Genomic DNA, 15,627 nt, shown 5'->3' on the forward strand with positions numbered 1-15,627 from the left:
GAGCTTATGATTAACAAATATCTTCTAATTTATAAATACATGAAAATATGTTAATAATTCATTTTATCAAATTATTACTGAATTTTTAAATTATAATTTAACATGTAAGAGCTTATGATTATAAATAAAAAATTTTATGTATGAAATTATAGTATTTTCATTAAATTATATTTTATATATAAATAACGTTTTGATTAATTATTTTATTTTAATTTAATTAAACCTTATTAATGCCGACAAACACAAATTTTTACTTTATAAGAAATATGGAAACTCGTCATATAAATATTTTGCAGAGCTGAAGTGTGAAGAGTGGTGACTCAATCCCTAATTTCTCAGTTTTCTTCCCGCACGCGATCGTATCGGCTCGCTCTCTCACTACTGCTGCTTCCACCGCCCGTCTTTAACTCTGCCTCTTTCATATCGCCTATTGCTCTTCTGTTAGACTAGACCATCGACGTTCCCGTTGCAGGTACGCGCTTCATTTCTCTCTCTCTCTCTCTCTCTCTCTCTCTCGCTGGTTGCTTCTCTCTTTTGCTGTCATTTTTGTTGCTTAATTTGTGTTTTTTCGCTCGATAGTTATTCCGTCTTCCTCAAAAAGTTACCATTTCTTGAGAAATCGAAGAAATGTTCCTTCCTTTTTTTTGCTTCAGCAGTGATGCTTAATTTGTGTTTTTGCTGCTTTCGCTCGATAGTTATTCCGTCTTCCTCAAAAATTTAACATTCCTTGAGAAACCGAAGAAATTTTCGTTCGTTTTTTGCTTCAGCAGTGATGATTCCATTTTGTTCTTCCCAGTGAAATTTCTCTTAGGGGCTTTCTTTAACATCGCAGCTAAATATATTTGCTTATGGGGATTTTAGCGCCAAATCCAAAGAGCTGGAACTTGATTAATACTGTGTTTGGATTTTTTGGGCAACTTTCTTCATACACGATAGCTACATTCGCTCAAAAAGTATTCTTTCTTGATTGTGTTAATTGCTTCATGATGGCATGGTAGCTGAAAATATGCTGGAAGGTGGGTGGATATGTCAGCTTAAACTATCTGTCTATTACTACATAAAATGACTGAAAGCAATTCGGGCAATAAATGTTCTCTGTCTTTCTAAAAATCAAAGGTTATTGCTTAACTGTGAAAGTTGAGAATTTGTGGTTTCATCTGTGCATGTCAAAAAGAATTGGAAAGTGAATAAACGCAACTTGGTCACATTGAAATCACCAAAAAAGAGAAAAAAGTTATCACTAAACCTGATAATTTGAGCATGAGTCAATTGCTTATGCATTCAGATTGATACTGTGTTTTGTCTTATCTTTGAGTTTAAATGATGATATGTATTCTCTATTGCTTGTTATTTTTCATAGAATTGATGCAATAATTAATTGTAGGTTCCATGTGTTTCATCTGAATTCATTGAAATGGAGAGCATTTTCATCCAGGAGAGTGAAGTGGGTAAGTAGCAGTGGCATTTGCTTTTATAAGTCTGTAGCTGTGTGATTTAGGAGTTGTTATGGATTTTTTTAAAAATAAAAAAAGGATGCAATGTGGAAAGGGAACTTGTATATTTGGAAATTAAGGCAGGTAGGTGGCCATTCTTTTTTGCATTAATGCTACTTTTGGAGGTTAGATTGAAGATTCCAAAATTTTCTTGTAACTGTTCCCAATCTATACATGCAAGTGGAAGGTCGTCTTCAATGGATACCATGAAAGTTGAATTGCAAACATGTTGGGTGAATAACTTGTTATTATTTACATATATATTGCTTAAATCTCTATGGCCAAAAAAAAAAAAAACACCATACATGTAAAGGTGCACAGCCACTTTTGAATGGAAGATAGAGTGGTAGATGCTTGTATGCATAAATGTTTTGCATCAATCGTTTCATCAATTTAACATTATCAATCAACTTATTGCAGTTGTGCATATTTTCTAAGCAATGCAGACGCAAGTTTTTAGTCTTACCCATAGGCATAACCCAGTCCCTATTGTGACTCGAGCGTGTCTTCGCAGGACCTGTTTCCAATAATTCCTTAAGGGATTTTATCAGTAGGAAAATTTTATTCTGTATTTTTTATTATTTTCTGTAATTCTTAATATTTTTCTTTAAGGACGTTGTATAGACATATTTAGATTTTTGTTGAATTAGAATATTTGGTGTGTATGAACTTAGGATTCTACATCAGATAGCATTGGAGCAAACTTGGGCTTTGTATTGAACTTAGAATTTTACTTTTTTAAAAAATAACATACAAATATGTTGTCACCTTCAAATCCTACCCTATGGAGGTTTATTCGTCATCGTTGCCACCGTTAACTGTGTTTCATGTTATGTTCAATTTGTTGTTGGTCATCACCTGTCAAAGTCACATTGAAAAAAATCATTGGCTAAGCTATTAGAAATTTTCATGATTTTTCCTTTATCATTGAGCTCCTTGCCAGTTAAAACCACCATCGAAGTAGGAACAGAAAGGTCTACTTGAACCCAGCATTTCTGTGTCAGAATCATGCTAGAAAGTAGAAAGACAAACGGTGGTACTTACTGGTGATCCTCAATTCTTTATGATTGGCTTAACAAAGAGAATCTTTTAATACTGTAGTATGAAAAATGTAGAGAGAACATATAGTCACTTGTTTGAAACTTTTTGCTTGCACTTGGTATCACAATACTGCTTAGCAATATGAACTTTGTTAGCATTTGTCTATTACTGGTAGGGTTTTGTTCAAACATTTGATGGTGGAAAATTTTATTCCTCTTTTCTAAGAAAGGGAATTAACCCCAAGTAGTGTGTTCTTTCATAGAGTGACAAGAATGTTGATATTTAAGCCTTGGTGTGAGATAATCTTGTTGCTTAGTATAACTTTTAAAATGCTATTCAATATTGCATCATTAGATATTCTGTTGGACATAATTATGACACAAACTGAATTCATAGTAAGGAGATTTTCTTCCATTGATCAGGGCTATCAGGCTGCAGTATATGCAGGCAACTAAAAAGAATTTTCATTTGTTTGTTACAATTTTGAAGAGAATTGATTATAGTCAATGTCATATGAAGCAGAATGTTACTATGGTGGAACAGAAAAATTACAAGTCACAAGTGTGCTCTAGTGTTGAGAAAATTGTTGATGTTATCAAATTTGTGGTGTCTGATGAAGTTGACAGACAAGCATGTGATCTCTGCTATATTGAATCATAGAGACCTTCAGCAAATGCATGGACGAAACACACACACACACACACACACACACACACACACACACACACACACACACACACACACACACACACACACACTAGTTGATTATAGCAGAAGTTGGAAATTGATCAAACATTTCTAGAACACAATTGAGAACTTTGTTCATATGAAGGGAAAAAACAGTTGCAAAATTTGGGGCATATTGAAAAGTCTATAATGGTGATCAGATCAGAACCAACCTAAAAACCGCACTGAGAAACTAACACACTTATGGTTTCTTTACTATTTTTATTGTCTTACAAGGTGGAAGAGAAGGTCATTGTTGGACTGTCTTCTAATCTTGTTTATTCTTAATGACAACAAAATAATCAATAAGTCTTCTGGATGTTTATATTCTATATTGTTACTTTTGTATACTCTTTCGTGATGCAGCCTAATTTTCAGTACTGCTGCATAATGGTGCCGTTGCTCTATGTTAGCTACATCTGTACCTTTGAATTTGGACCCTGCTTTTAATATATTCTCCTGCAATTAACTGTAGTAGCAAACTTGAGAAGGAAAGAAATTAAATAAAGGCAGGTCGTATATTAAGATTGTAATGTTCTTTTGCTGGCACCAGGTTGTAGTCCTTTTGAATGAGAAGGTAGTGCTGCATTTTGCAAAATGAGTGGAAGTGGCAGAAGGCGCAGCTCTAAGTGGGATTTGAAAGAAGAATCTCGGATCCCATTTGATAGTGTACACGACAATGCATGGCCTGGGAAAGCAGGCTTGTCTTTTCATGACAAAGAATCACAGCGCGGCTGGCTTTCACCTGAAGGAGCTAGTGGTACTCGTGCCAAATGGTCTGCTCTGGAACCTTTATCTGGAAGAAGAGGCTCACGCAGAGATGACAGCATTGACGAGGAACGTAACAGAGATTTAAAAGCAATGCCCACATGGGATGGAGATGAGAATTATGGGACAAGAATGTCTCCTGGTCTTGATGAATGGAGGCAGCAAAATCGACACAATTCTCCTAAAAGTGAAAGGAAAAGATCAAGAAGGTTTGATAGGATTTTTTTCTGAATGATGTTGGTTTTTCCTAAAAGTGAATAAAAAAGAACATTAAGGTCTGTTAAGAATTTTTTTTTATTGATATTAGTCTTCGGATTGTGTTTTCCGTTATGTGTGTATCCATATAAAATGGAGAATGTATCATGTACCTACTTAGACTTAATCCCTCAAACCAGTTAAGGTAGGTTATATGTACCCTTTTCATCCATTTCACCCTGTTAATGTTTACATATTCAGAAAGGCATAGGCCACTAGTCTTTATTCTTTCTTCCACTCTTACGTCTGTCCCTTGCTTTCTCTTATATCCTAATATGTATTAATGATCTATATATTTCTAAGAAATTGTTCTGTTAGTCTTGTTCCTGAACTAGAATTTGCTTGAGATGTAAATTTTAACAACTGCTTAAAGATTTCTTAAATTCTTGTTCGTTTGTAGTTTTTGGTGTTCCTGTCGTGCTTCTCTTGTACTTGGCATAATGTTGTTTCAACTTTCTTATAAAGCTTACACGTTTTAATGACAGATAAATGGTCACTGCTGTCTCTGCTGCTTAAGTTGATTCTATGTTGAATATTTCTCTCTACAGTTGGTTGATGTTATTTGTTTATCCTAATTCTGTTTTATTTGCAGAAGTAGAAGCCGGAGCCAGAGTCGGAGTAGGAGTAGAAGTCCTGCCCGCGGCTTTGGGCGAGAATCAGTAATGCACGACAGAAGTAGAAGCAGATCAGGTGTATCATCTCAATTATGCAAAGACTTTGCCGTTGGAAGATGCAGGAGGGGTAATCACTGTCAATTTCTTCATCAAGATACTCAAGGTTATGCTGATGGCTGGGAAAGACAGAGGAAAACTGTAACTTCAAAATATCCCACTCATGAATCCAGGGAGTACCCCTCAGGGAGTGGAAGATCTATTGATTGTTGTAATGATTTTCTTAAAGGCAACTGTAGGCGGGGTGCATCCTGCAGGTTTTCCCATCATGTTGGCTCTGTGACTGTTAAGGGTTCTTCTAGCGAGGTAACTAGGGAAAGAAATAATGACCGAAGGCATAAAGACGCATCTCCAGAGAGACGTGGTGAGCGTGAAATCCACAGAGCATCTGATGTTCCCTGCAAATTTTTTGCTGCGGGTAATTGTCGCAATGGAAAATATTGCAGGTTTTCTCATCAGGATTTGGCCCATGTAAGTCCTGATGGGTCACGGGATGGCAGGCGTTCACTTGACCAAAACTCTGACGATCTGGAGAAATTGTGGAATGGTCCAAAATGGGGCCCTGCTAGTGCTTTAGATGCTGGAAAGTTGAGTGGGGGTAAAAGTGAGACAGTTGGCGCCCCTGATCAAAGGCGCACTGCACGTTCTGTTTATGATGAATGGGGTCATTGTTTGGAGGATAAGACACTTGATGATGCACCAATTGATCCTAAAATGGTCCAGAGTGAAGCCACCCTTACATGGAAGACAGAAAATGCTAGTGATAACATGCTTGCTTCTGAACAAAGAGCAGGTGGTGAGAAGTGGCTTGGAGATATGGACATGTCTCCTGAGTGGAGTTATAAAGTTCGACATTCTAACCATATTGATAAACAAGATTCTGCTTCTTTAATCAGTTGCAATCCCAGTATAACGAGAGAAGTTTCAGGTCATGCAGGTGATGCCACTGCTGTTATGCCATCATTGATAAATGAACCATCTGCCAAACCCCAGGTCTACAATTTAAGGGAGGTTGGTGCAAATACTCTGCTTCGTGATGATAGTGTGACTGGAAAAATGGCCAGTTCTCATAGTGGTGTTCCTGCCAATATTATTTCTGCACAAAGCTTTGATCATAATGGCATGAATTTAAATGCTTTACCACTTCCAGGCTTGAATGGTATTGGGCAAGGTCAAGTAACAATCTCAACTTCAGGTGGAGGTGATGTGAATCCTCAAAATCAGATGCTGCTTCAGGAGGGAAAGACAATCAACAAGCCAGATAATAGGGAAGAAAATACATCAAAAATTAATTCTGGAGTTTCTATGACACAGAATATGGTAAGCAGTGAACAACTTACTCAGCTCACCAACATCTCGGCCTCTATAGCTCAGTTACTTGCAAATGGACAGCAGCTTCCCCATCTTTTTGTTGTTCACAATGCCCATAATAATACAGAAATATCTTCCTCTGCAAACTCTGAGGAGCTTGTTAAACCAGATTCTGCAGCAACTACAGATTCAAATCAAAATGTAGGTCTGAGGAAGCAGTATGATCCTATATGTGACAGCCTTGATACTGAAAAGAATGATGTCAATAATAATCCAACGGGTTTTTCACAAAACCTTATTATGCAGAAAAATGTTGTGGACAGGAAACTGGAAATGTCATCCAAAAGTTTGTCTCCACCTGTTGCAGGTGCACCAAGTGCTGGTGATTACAAGAAGTTCCATACTTTGCAAGAACCTAATGACAAGAGTTACCAGGTAAATGATATGAAGCCAGGTGCAAACTCCAAGGTTACCAAGGAAAACAATGGAATGGTAACCGAGGAAAGCAGGAAAGTAGAGGAGGACAAGACTGCACAAGAAAATGATCCTGCAGAAAACATTGATGGAGATGGGAAGACTGATGACGGCAAACAAAGCAAGGATGTTAAGGGGATTCGCGCATTTAAGTTTGCACTTGTGGAGTTCATTAAGGAGCTTCTGAAACCCACATGGAAGGAAGGTCAAATGAGCAAGGACGCTTACAAAAACATTGTAAAAAAGGTAGTTGACAAAGTCACTGGTACAATGCAGGGAGCCACTATTCCTCAAACACAAGAAAAAATTCAACAATATCTTTCATTTTCAAAGCCAAAGCTGACAAAACTTGTACAGGTGTGCTCTCATTTACTTGGTTTATGTTGCATTTCTCAGAAAATGATAATACAGTCTCAAATATGACCCTTTTTTTCTCCCTTTAATTCAATTGCTGCTATTACCTGTATCTGTTCTTGGTACAAATTCATTGTGAGGTAGAAGCTATTTAATATGCATACATTTGTTTGCTGTCCTTGATTATAGCTTTTCATTTATTTGTTTTTTGTTGGGTTGCAGGCTTATGTGGAGAAATTTCAGAAGGATAAATGAAACAAGGAACTTCCAGTGTTTTCTATTCATTTATTTTTCCGTGTTATATAGCAAGCCCATACTATTTCTTGTGAATTTATTATGCCTGATACTGCAGTGTCTAGAGTGACATTTTCCTGTTTTGTATCTTAGTAGTTAGAATCAAAGATTGGCTAACCCTTTCAGCTCCTACTTGCAGATTTACCATACCTTATTGTTTGGAAGTCTGTGTTGTCACTTATTTCTGTGTGGGGTATTTATGCTGGCACCTAATTCATGGCAGTGGCAGTGCCCTCTTTTCTTTTATATTACATGATTAGCATTACATGGTTTGGTCTTAGGGGATCTTGCTCACACTTATTTTCATTGCTGCATAGAATGTTTTTGAAGACTTCAAAACTTTCTTGCTCAATTTTTCAGTGTTCATTCTTCTTGCTGACCATCTCACAATTGCTTATGTATTCATTGTACTTTGTATTCTAGTAGTTTCTTGGGGATAATTCTACAGCGCTGTTTTATGAACACAGTTGTCTGGTGGTGTGGTCTGAGCTTTTGCCCCTAACAAGGTCTCTAGTTTTGTCGGGTAGAGATGTCATATGTAGCTTCCAGGTGGTGTGCATTTTCCATCTTTCATTTTCATGGCACTTCACTGGATGGATGGATATGCTTTGTAGGTCTTTATATAACTCTTATTTAATGGTGCCCCTGTGTCTGGACAAGACAAGAATATTCCTGGTTCTGTGATTGGTCCTTTTCGTTTGTTGAATTGTGATGTGGCTATTGCAGAAAGAGATTTAGGTCAGCTGTTCTGTTAATACGTATTTCTTGAACCCTTCTGAATAAATGACGTAAAGGTTTGTGCTGCATCACTGACTGTAATAGTTGAAGAACGATAATACATGGACAGCGATCAAAGCTTCGGGGCAGGTGCTCGATGGAACTGACTGAGGTCCTTTGTGGACCAGGATTTTTAAGCCTTCAGATTTGTGTTTGTTGTGGTAAAAGAAAAATGAGTTGTTCCTGGTTTAGTTATAAACGACCTAGAGAATGCATTTTCCTTCATCGAAGAAAGAATCACGAGAAAGGGAGAAATTCTGTGCAAATTAATACGGCCAAATATAAATTCTAAGATTTATTTTATTATATTCCTCAACTTTTTGGTGAATTTCATGCAATTTCTTAAAAAAGGTATTATCAGTAATGTTTGTTTAATGCCCGCAAAAGTAGGTGATTTTTTTTTTCTAAAAATGCGTAGCTTTTATTTTTTATTTTTTTTTCTTAGTAATCAAAATGTTGCAGAATGTTGAATAAAACAACCCAGTCCAGCATCCATCTTCCCCATGAGAAAAATCCTAACAATCAGCCCTATATATACTCAAGTTACTGCAAATGAAAACAACGTCAATTTAGGTTATACCGTGAGTAGTGTTTAGTTCGAATTAAAAAAAATTAATTGAATCATATTAATTCGAATTAAAAAAAAATAATTAAATTGAATTAATTTAAAATTTTAGTTTAATTTTTTATTTTTTTAATTTAATTTAGTTTGATTTTTGATTGGATTTGATTTTGATTAAAAAATTTGATAAAATTAAATTAATTAATTAACAATATTATATTTTTTTAATAATACAAAAAGAGTAGATTATAATAAAGATTAACGCTTTATAAAATTTTAAAATATTAAAAATAAAATATAAAAAATAAAATATCATTAAAAAAATAAATTAATTAAATTAAATCAGATTGAATTGAATTATATTAATTCGATTTAAATTAATTTTTATTCAAAATCAGTTGGATTTAGTTTTATAAATAGTAAAATTTTAACTTTCAATTTAATTGTTTCAAAACAATTCAATTGAATGCTCCATTTCTAAATATATATTTGTAATTAATGTTGATATATAAAGTGTTAAATAAATTATATTTAATATTATTATTGGTTTATAAAATAATTAATAAGTGTCTATTAATTTATTTTATTAGTGGTTTAACGTGTAGTTATAGATATTTGTAAGTGCTTGATAGCCTGTTCAAGTTTACTCCTAATTCCGTATTGATAAATATTTTCCTCTTCCTGGTCCATGATAGATCTGGTTTTCTTCTGGGTCCCTTCTTGCTGGGCTCCCTGGTGGATCTCTCCATGTTCTTCCTGGTGAAGGGACCTGTAAAATAAGAAAGAATGGTCAGGGGTCTACCGGGTGTGCCCCGGCAGAGGCCCTCCGACGCTCAAGTCAGATTTTATGGCTCAGAGTAGTATATTTAGGCAAGGGTTACAGAAAGAATAATAATGGTGTCCAGGAAGGAAAAGGAAGAAGAAGAGAGAGCCCCCTCTGCGTGGCCTCTACCGTGATATATATATATCTGTCTCTCTGCCACAATGCTAGCTGTCTTCTGTTGCCTAGCTCCGTATGTACGGATGTGTCAGGCGCCTGCTCCATGCGTAACGGCCATTAATTCTCCTCTGATACGTATGATTCTCCTCTGATACGCATGCGGAAGGACCTACCAGTGGGGCATCTTGGTCATTTTCCCCTTTCCGGGCTGGGTTGAATGGTAGGGCTGAAGTTGAGCCTGGTGAGGGCCTGATTACTGGGCCGAGAGGTTTGGGCCGGTTTGATTGAGGAGTCTAGGCGGAGTCCGGCCCTGTGACTGAGCAGGCTGGACCTGGCTCTCGAGGGGAATATTGAAGCCTTCGGATCATGGACTGTTTTCATGGGCCTGGCCTTTATACCGGGGTGAAGAAATTCAGCGATCATCAATTGCCCCTTTATCTCCTCAGCAGTTATTCCATGACTGGTGAGGGGATAAATCTTTAAACTCTATTCATGACCGTGTGGTCTGAGAACTGCTCCTGTCGAAAGTATCACTTTCTTGCCTTTTTATTATTTTTGCCTGAGCGTTGGACTCTTGTGTATGTTTTTTGCCCCTGAGTATTTATGGGCTGTTTTCTCTCGGGCGTTTTGCGGGCTCTTTGTTGCCTGGACCTTTCTCTAGGCCAGCTGAGTTGGTTTAGTGTGAGTGGTCAATTCTCGAGGTCGGTGCCTCTTATGATTGCCCCTGATTCTCTGTTTGGCTTTGTATTTTGGTATGCAGTTTGCTTAGGAATCGTCTTGTCTTAATTCGGTCTGCCTATTGGGTTTACCAGTACGGTGCTCGTTTTCTTGAGATCGGCATGATGCTTTGGTACTTTTGGCTGTTGTGTGAGATTAAAGTCTCTCTACCTGATGACTTGAGCTCCTTTGGGAGGTCGGAGTTTAGCTTTTTCATTTATGGTCCCGTGCCCCAATCTTTTATGTGAGATCAGAACTATGTTCTTTATGAGTTGTTTTTGCTTGTTGCACCGGATGGTCTTGGGGATTCTGGCTATTTTTGCTCCGGGAGATCTTTGAGATCTTTGCCGGTCTTCTACCTCAGTGAGGTCTTCTGCCTCATTGAGGTCTTCTGCCTCAGTGAGGTTTTCTGCCTCTTTGAGGTCTTCTGCCTCTTTGAGGTCTTCTGCCTTATTGAGGTCTTCTGCCTCTTTGAGGTCTTCTGCCTCTTTGAGGTCTTCTGCCTCATTAAGGTCTTCTGCCTCATTGAGGTCTTCTGCCTTTTTGAGGTCTTCTGCCTCTTTTGAGGTCTTCTGCCTCTTTGAGGTCTTCTGCCTCTTTTGAGTTCTTCTGCCTCATTGAGGTCTTCTGCCTCTTTGAGGTCTTCTGCCTCTTTGAGGTCTTCTGCCTCATTGAGGTCTTCTGCCTCATTGAGGTCTTCTGTCTCTTTGAGGTCTTCTGCCTCTTTGAGGTCTTCTACCTCGGTGAGGTCTTCTGCCTCATTGAGGTCTTCTCTTGTCAAGACCTTATTGAGGTCTTCCTTGTCAAGACCTTATTGAGGTCTTCTTTTGCTAGGACCTCAGTGAGGTCTTCTTTTGTCAAGACCTTATTGAGGTCTTCTTTTGTCAGGACCTCAGTGAGGTCTTCTTTTGTCAAGACCTTATTGAGGTCTTCTCTTGTTTTTTCGGGAGTTCTTAGGGGATCCCGGCCTTCTTTGTTTACCCGGGAGTTCTTAGGGGATCCCGGTCTTGTTTGTTTTCCCGGGAGTTCTAGGGGATCCCGGTCTTCTTTGTTCCGGGGTGACCTAGGGGCCCCGCCGGCTGTTTTTTGTTTTGTTTTCCTGGGAGTTCTAGGGGATCCCGGTCTTCTTTGTTCCGGGGTGACCTTGGGGCCCCGCCGGCTGTTTTTTGTTTTGTTTTCCCGGGAGTTCTAGGGGATCCCGGTCTTCTTTGTTCCGGGGTGACCTCGGGGCCCCGCCGGCTGTTTTTTGTTTTGTTTTCCCGGGAGTTCTAGGGGATCCCGGTCTTCTTTGTTCCGGGGTGACCTCGGGGCCCCGCCGGCTGTTTTTTGTTTTGTTTTCCCGGGAGTTCTAGGGGATCCCAGTCTTCTTTGTATTTCCGGGATGACCTCGGGGCCTCGCCGGCTGTTTGTGCACCAGGAGATCTTACGGGATCCTGGCCGTTTTTGTTTTTCCGGGACGACCTCGGGGCCTCGCCGGCTGTTTTTGTTCCAAGAGATCTTACGGGATCCTGGTCATTTTTGTATGTCCAGGACGACCTCGGGGCCTCGCCGGTTGTTTTTGTTCCAGGAGATCTTACGGGATCCTGGTCTTCTTTGTATTTCCGGGACGACCTCGGGGCCTCGCCGGTTATTTTTGCTCCAGGAGATCTTACGGGATCCTGGCCGTTTTTGTTCCGGGGTGACCTCGGGGCCCTGCCGGCTGTCTTTGCTCCCTTAGGAGGTCTTGCGCAAGGTTCAGGCTCATCGGCCTTACTGTCGCTTCGTCATCTCAGCTGGTTTTGTGCCTAACTGAGGTCTTGGGTAAGATTCAGGCTCATTGGCCTTACTGTCGCTTCGTCATTTCAGCTGGTTTTTGTGCCTAACTGAGGTCTTGTTCATTTTTCTGAATTTTTCTGCAAAATAAGAGCTTGTACAGAGCATATATAACGAAGATGCCCGTTGTTAATTCAATAATATTCATCAATAAATGATATGGCGCTCATGCCACTTAGTTTCATTTTTCAGATGCATGCAAGTATTAACTCATGCAATTTTAGAGATGCAATGAACGATATATGTAAATTTCTCCAGAATTTTTCAATCTATATAATGTAAGCAATTATTAGGATATCTAAACTCATAGAGATATATTTTAATTAAATTTAGTCTTACTATTTACATGCGAAGCATGCCTTTTAATAATCTATGAAATCATTTGTATTCAATAATATTTAATTAAAAATAACTTCCAATAACTAAAGGCATCCTTGAAATTCTGAAGCAAGATAATAAATATACACAGCAAATTATGTGTACCTTATTTCAATAGTCAATTGGCATGATTATCCCTCATCCTTCAGTGAAGGATGCAATACAAAATTCTAAGAGCCTTCACTGAACTATGGGCTTGCCCATGAACGGAAGAAATTTCATAATGTGCAGTTGACACTGTACATTGTTGATCTGCAACCTGAGATTTTTTCTGCCAGCCATCAGCTTCTTGAGTACTAAATCTTCCTTTACCATGATGATCAGCTTTACTGTGCAAGCCCTGAGTGGACCTTCTGGGGATGGTTGTTCCACTTACTATTGTTGATTCAAGATTCCTCATTTGTAGAATGACCAGCAAAGGCATTATCAGCTTGCAATTTATTATTCTGTTCCTCCCCACTAGAGACAGGTTTAGTATCATTTCGTCCATCAGAAGTCCGGGACTTTGCATTTAGACCTTCTGTTTTTGATATGTCTTCAAATGCTGTCAATTTCCCCTACTTTCAGGTGATCTCACTTTTGTGGGCCCCCCAATATATATGGTAGTCAGGTAATAATATACTGCTGTTTGCTCTTGCTTGCTCTCTCTCCCTATGTAAAAGTTAGGGTGTGGGCCCGGCTGGTGGCTGTTTTCTTCCATTTCTTTTTTTTATTTTTATTTTTTTTTTTAATTACAAATGTATATGTATTATTGGCAAACAAAAAGGCAAACAGAGGACACTTGTCTTGCTGTTATAGGCCCTAGCCCATTGTAAGAAACCCATGTATATTTTCAAGAACTAAGTGCATCTAAGGTAAAAAAGAAGCACCAGAAGGAAAGTAACAACAGTGACAACAGCCACAAACACAAGAGAGTTCAAAAGGGTACCTCCGAGCTTATCCCAGAAGGAGTCCGAGGTTGTCTCAGTGTAAGCCATGGTAGCTATGGTGTTTATTGTTGTTGATGCCGACGAGGAGTCCGTGTTGAGAATTGAGACCAGAATCACCACAATGAACATGCAGATTGATATTGTTGTTATGATTCTGATTATTTCTTCTCCTAGAAAATCAATAATGCTTTTGGGTCTTTGGATTTGAGCCATTTGGGTGTTCGATTTTTGGATCAATTGAGATTGCGAGGAAGGGTATTCCCTCAGATGATAGATTGGTGGCTTCAAGTTTACTCTGTTTTTGCATTGACTTTCAAGTGGTGGCCTCCTCCCGTAGCGATAGTGGAGCCGAGCTCCCGGTACCAGACGATTATTTTTATCTAACCTGAAATGTGGGCCCGATCACAAACACGGCTCTGACCTCGATCACATCTCAGCTCGAGCACGGGTCCGACCTCAATGGGCAATCTATCGTTGGGGTCGTCGGATTTGCCGAGCTCCTATCTGCCTTGCTATTCCGACCAACCAACTTGTTAATTCAAATTTTAAGAGCGGTCTGGCCATCCGACCAGGAATGCGGGATCGACCTCGAACATGACTTCGACCTCAGGCGTACCTCTATCCGACTTCACGATTTCCATCCCGAGCTTGAGTCCGTCGACTGTTAAGCGTGAGCTGATTTATTCATGTGGTTCACTGTCCAGCCGAGTTTATGATATTTACTGGGAATTTCTTGTGGATTTGTTGAAGTTGTTCTTTCCAAATTTGCTCTATCAACTTGTCTGAGCTTTTCCTCCGACCTCTTTCCTCCTTCCTGAGCAGATGCAGATTTGCATGGCCATCAGGTCTTCATTCACGGGAGAGCCCTCTCAACCTTAACAATCTCGTGCACGACTCGCTGGACTTCGGCGACTCGTTCAACTTCAGCGACTCGCTCAACTTCAGCGATCTCAGGCAGCAGCCGCACTCCAAGTGCATGCATAGCCGACCCGCTGGCGTCGCCAGCCCGGATTGCCAATGACAGGACAACCTTTGTGCTTCGCCGGATTTCCTTTCCGCCGCCGGCGCATACGAAGTCGAAGGCGTTGCAAGAGACCCCGCGATCTCCCGTAGTTGTCTTCCCCATCCTCGAGATGATCGAGCTTTCTCTGCTGTTACAACACACGGCTTCGGGCTTCGCCGGTGACACCCATGACTGGACGCGACCTGCCCTTAATATTTGATTATTTCCTATTGTCGCCAAGTTGCTCTGATACTTGAGGGGCGTTGCTCTGCAACCGAGTTGGCTGGCTATGAATCGTGTTTCTTCCGACCTTGCGCCTTATCCGACCTGAAATGTTAGTCCGACCTCTCCTATTTTTCATTTATTAATTTTCTCTTTAACTTGCTAACCTGATATTTTACAGCCGACCTCACAACTTCAACAAATATATATATATACTTCTCATTCTTTTTTTCTTTTACAGAAAATATTCACCAGACTTCAAAGAAAAAATCAGCCGTAATAAAATCTAATAAATATTAAAATAAATTATCTGAAAGACCATCAAAATATTCTTTAGCACAATGAACCTTTCTTTTCAGCTGGGTTATCTGCTCAAACTTTCGTACCTTATGTGGATCTCAATGGGTGGATCTGAAAACTTTTGAGATAGTAAAATCTCTTTCGTGGAGGGCACATTCCCGGCCAAGCTCGGCGAGGGGTTAAAAGGAATGGGTGGTTGGTTGTTTGGAGTTGTAGGACTGGAAAATAAGAACCGCTGCCCCTCTTGGGCAGAGCTCAGATTATTTGGAATGACGTTAAGGTTATTTTCTTGGTGGTTTGCCATTGTGGATCTCAGTGGGTTTTGAAAGTGAAAACTCCGGTGATGAAAAGATCTCCTTCGTTTCCCACAGACGGCGCCATTTGATAAATATTTTCCTCTTCCTGGTCCATGATAGATCTGGTTTTCTTCTGGGTCCCTTCTTGCTGGGCTCCCTGGTGGATCTCTCCATGTTCTTCCTGGTGAAGGGACCTGTAAAATAAGAAAGAATGGTCAGGGGTCTACCGGGTGTGCCCCGGCAGAGGCCCTCCGACGCTCAAGTCAGATTTTATGGCTCAGAGTAGTATATTTAGGCAAGGGTT

General features: G+C 39.5%; 1 protein-coding gene across 2 annotated transcripts; it reads left to right on the top strand.

Moving 5' to 3' along the window:
- The first annotated feature begins 282 nt into the window (after nt 1–282).
- LOC110627885 (zinc finger CCCH domain-containing protein 38) lies at nt 283–7,665 on the top strand. Of its 2 annotated transcripts, XM_021774262.2 has the most exons (5): nt 283–472; nt 1,385–1,448; nt 3,814–4,237; nt 4,876–7,096; nt 7,316–7,665. In XM_021774262.2, the coding sequence occupies exons 3-5, from the start codon at nt 3,858–3,860 to the stop codon at nt 7,346–7,348; spliced, it is 2,634 nt and encodes an 877-aa protein (XP_021629954.1). In that variant the 5' UTR covers nt 283–472; nt 1,385–1,448; nt 3,814–3,857; the 3' UTR covers nt 7,349–7,665. The 2 variants fall into 2 exon arrangements, with proteins under 2 accessions (XP_021629954.1, XP_021629955.1); XM_021774263.2 differs by lacking the exon at nt 1,385–1,448.
- Nucleotides 7,666–15,627: the final 7,962 nt, after the last annotated feature.

The sequence above is a fragment of the Manihot esculenta genome, chromosome 12 (genome assembly GCF_001659605.2).
Source record: "Manihot esculenta cultivar AM560-2 chromosome 12, M.esculenta_v8, whole genome shotgun sequence".
Classification (NCBI taxonomy): domain Eukaryota; kingdom Viridiplantae; phylum Streptophyta; class Magnoliopsida; order Malpighiales; family Euphorbiaceae; genus Manihot; species Manihot esculenta.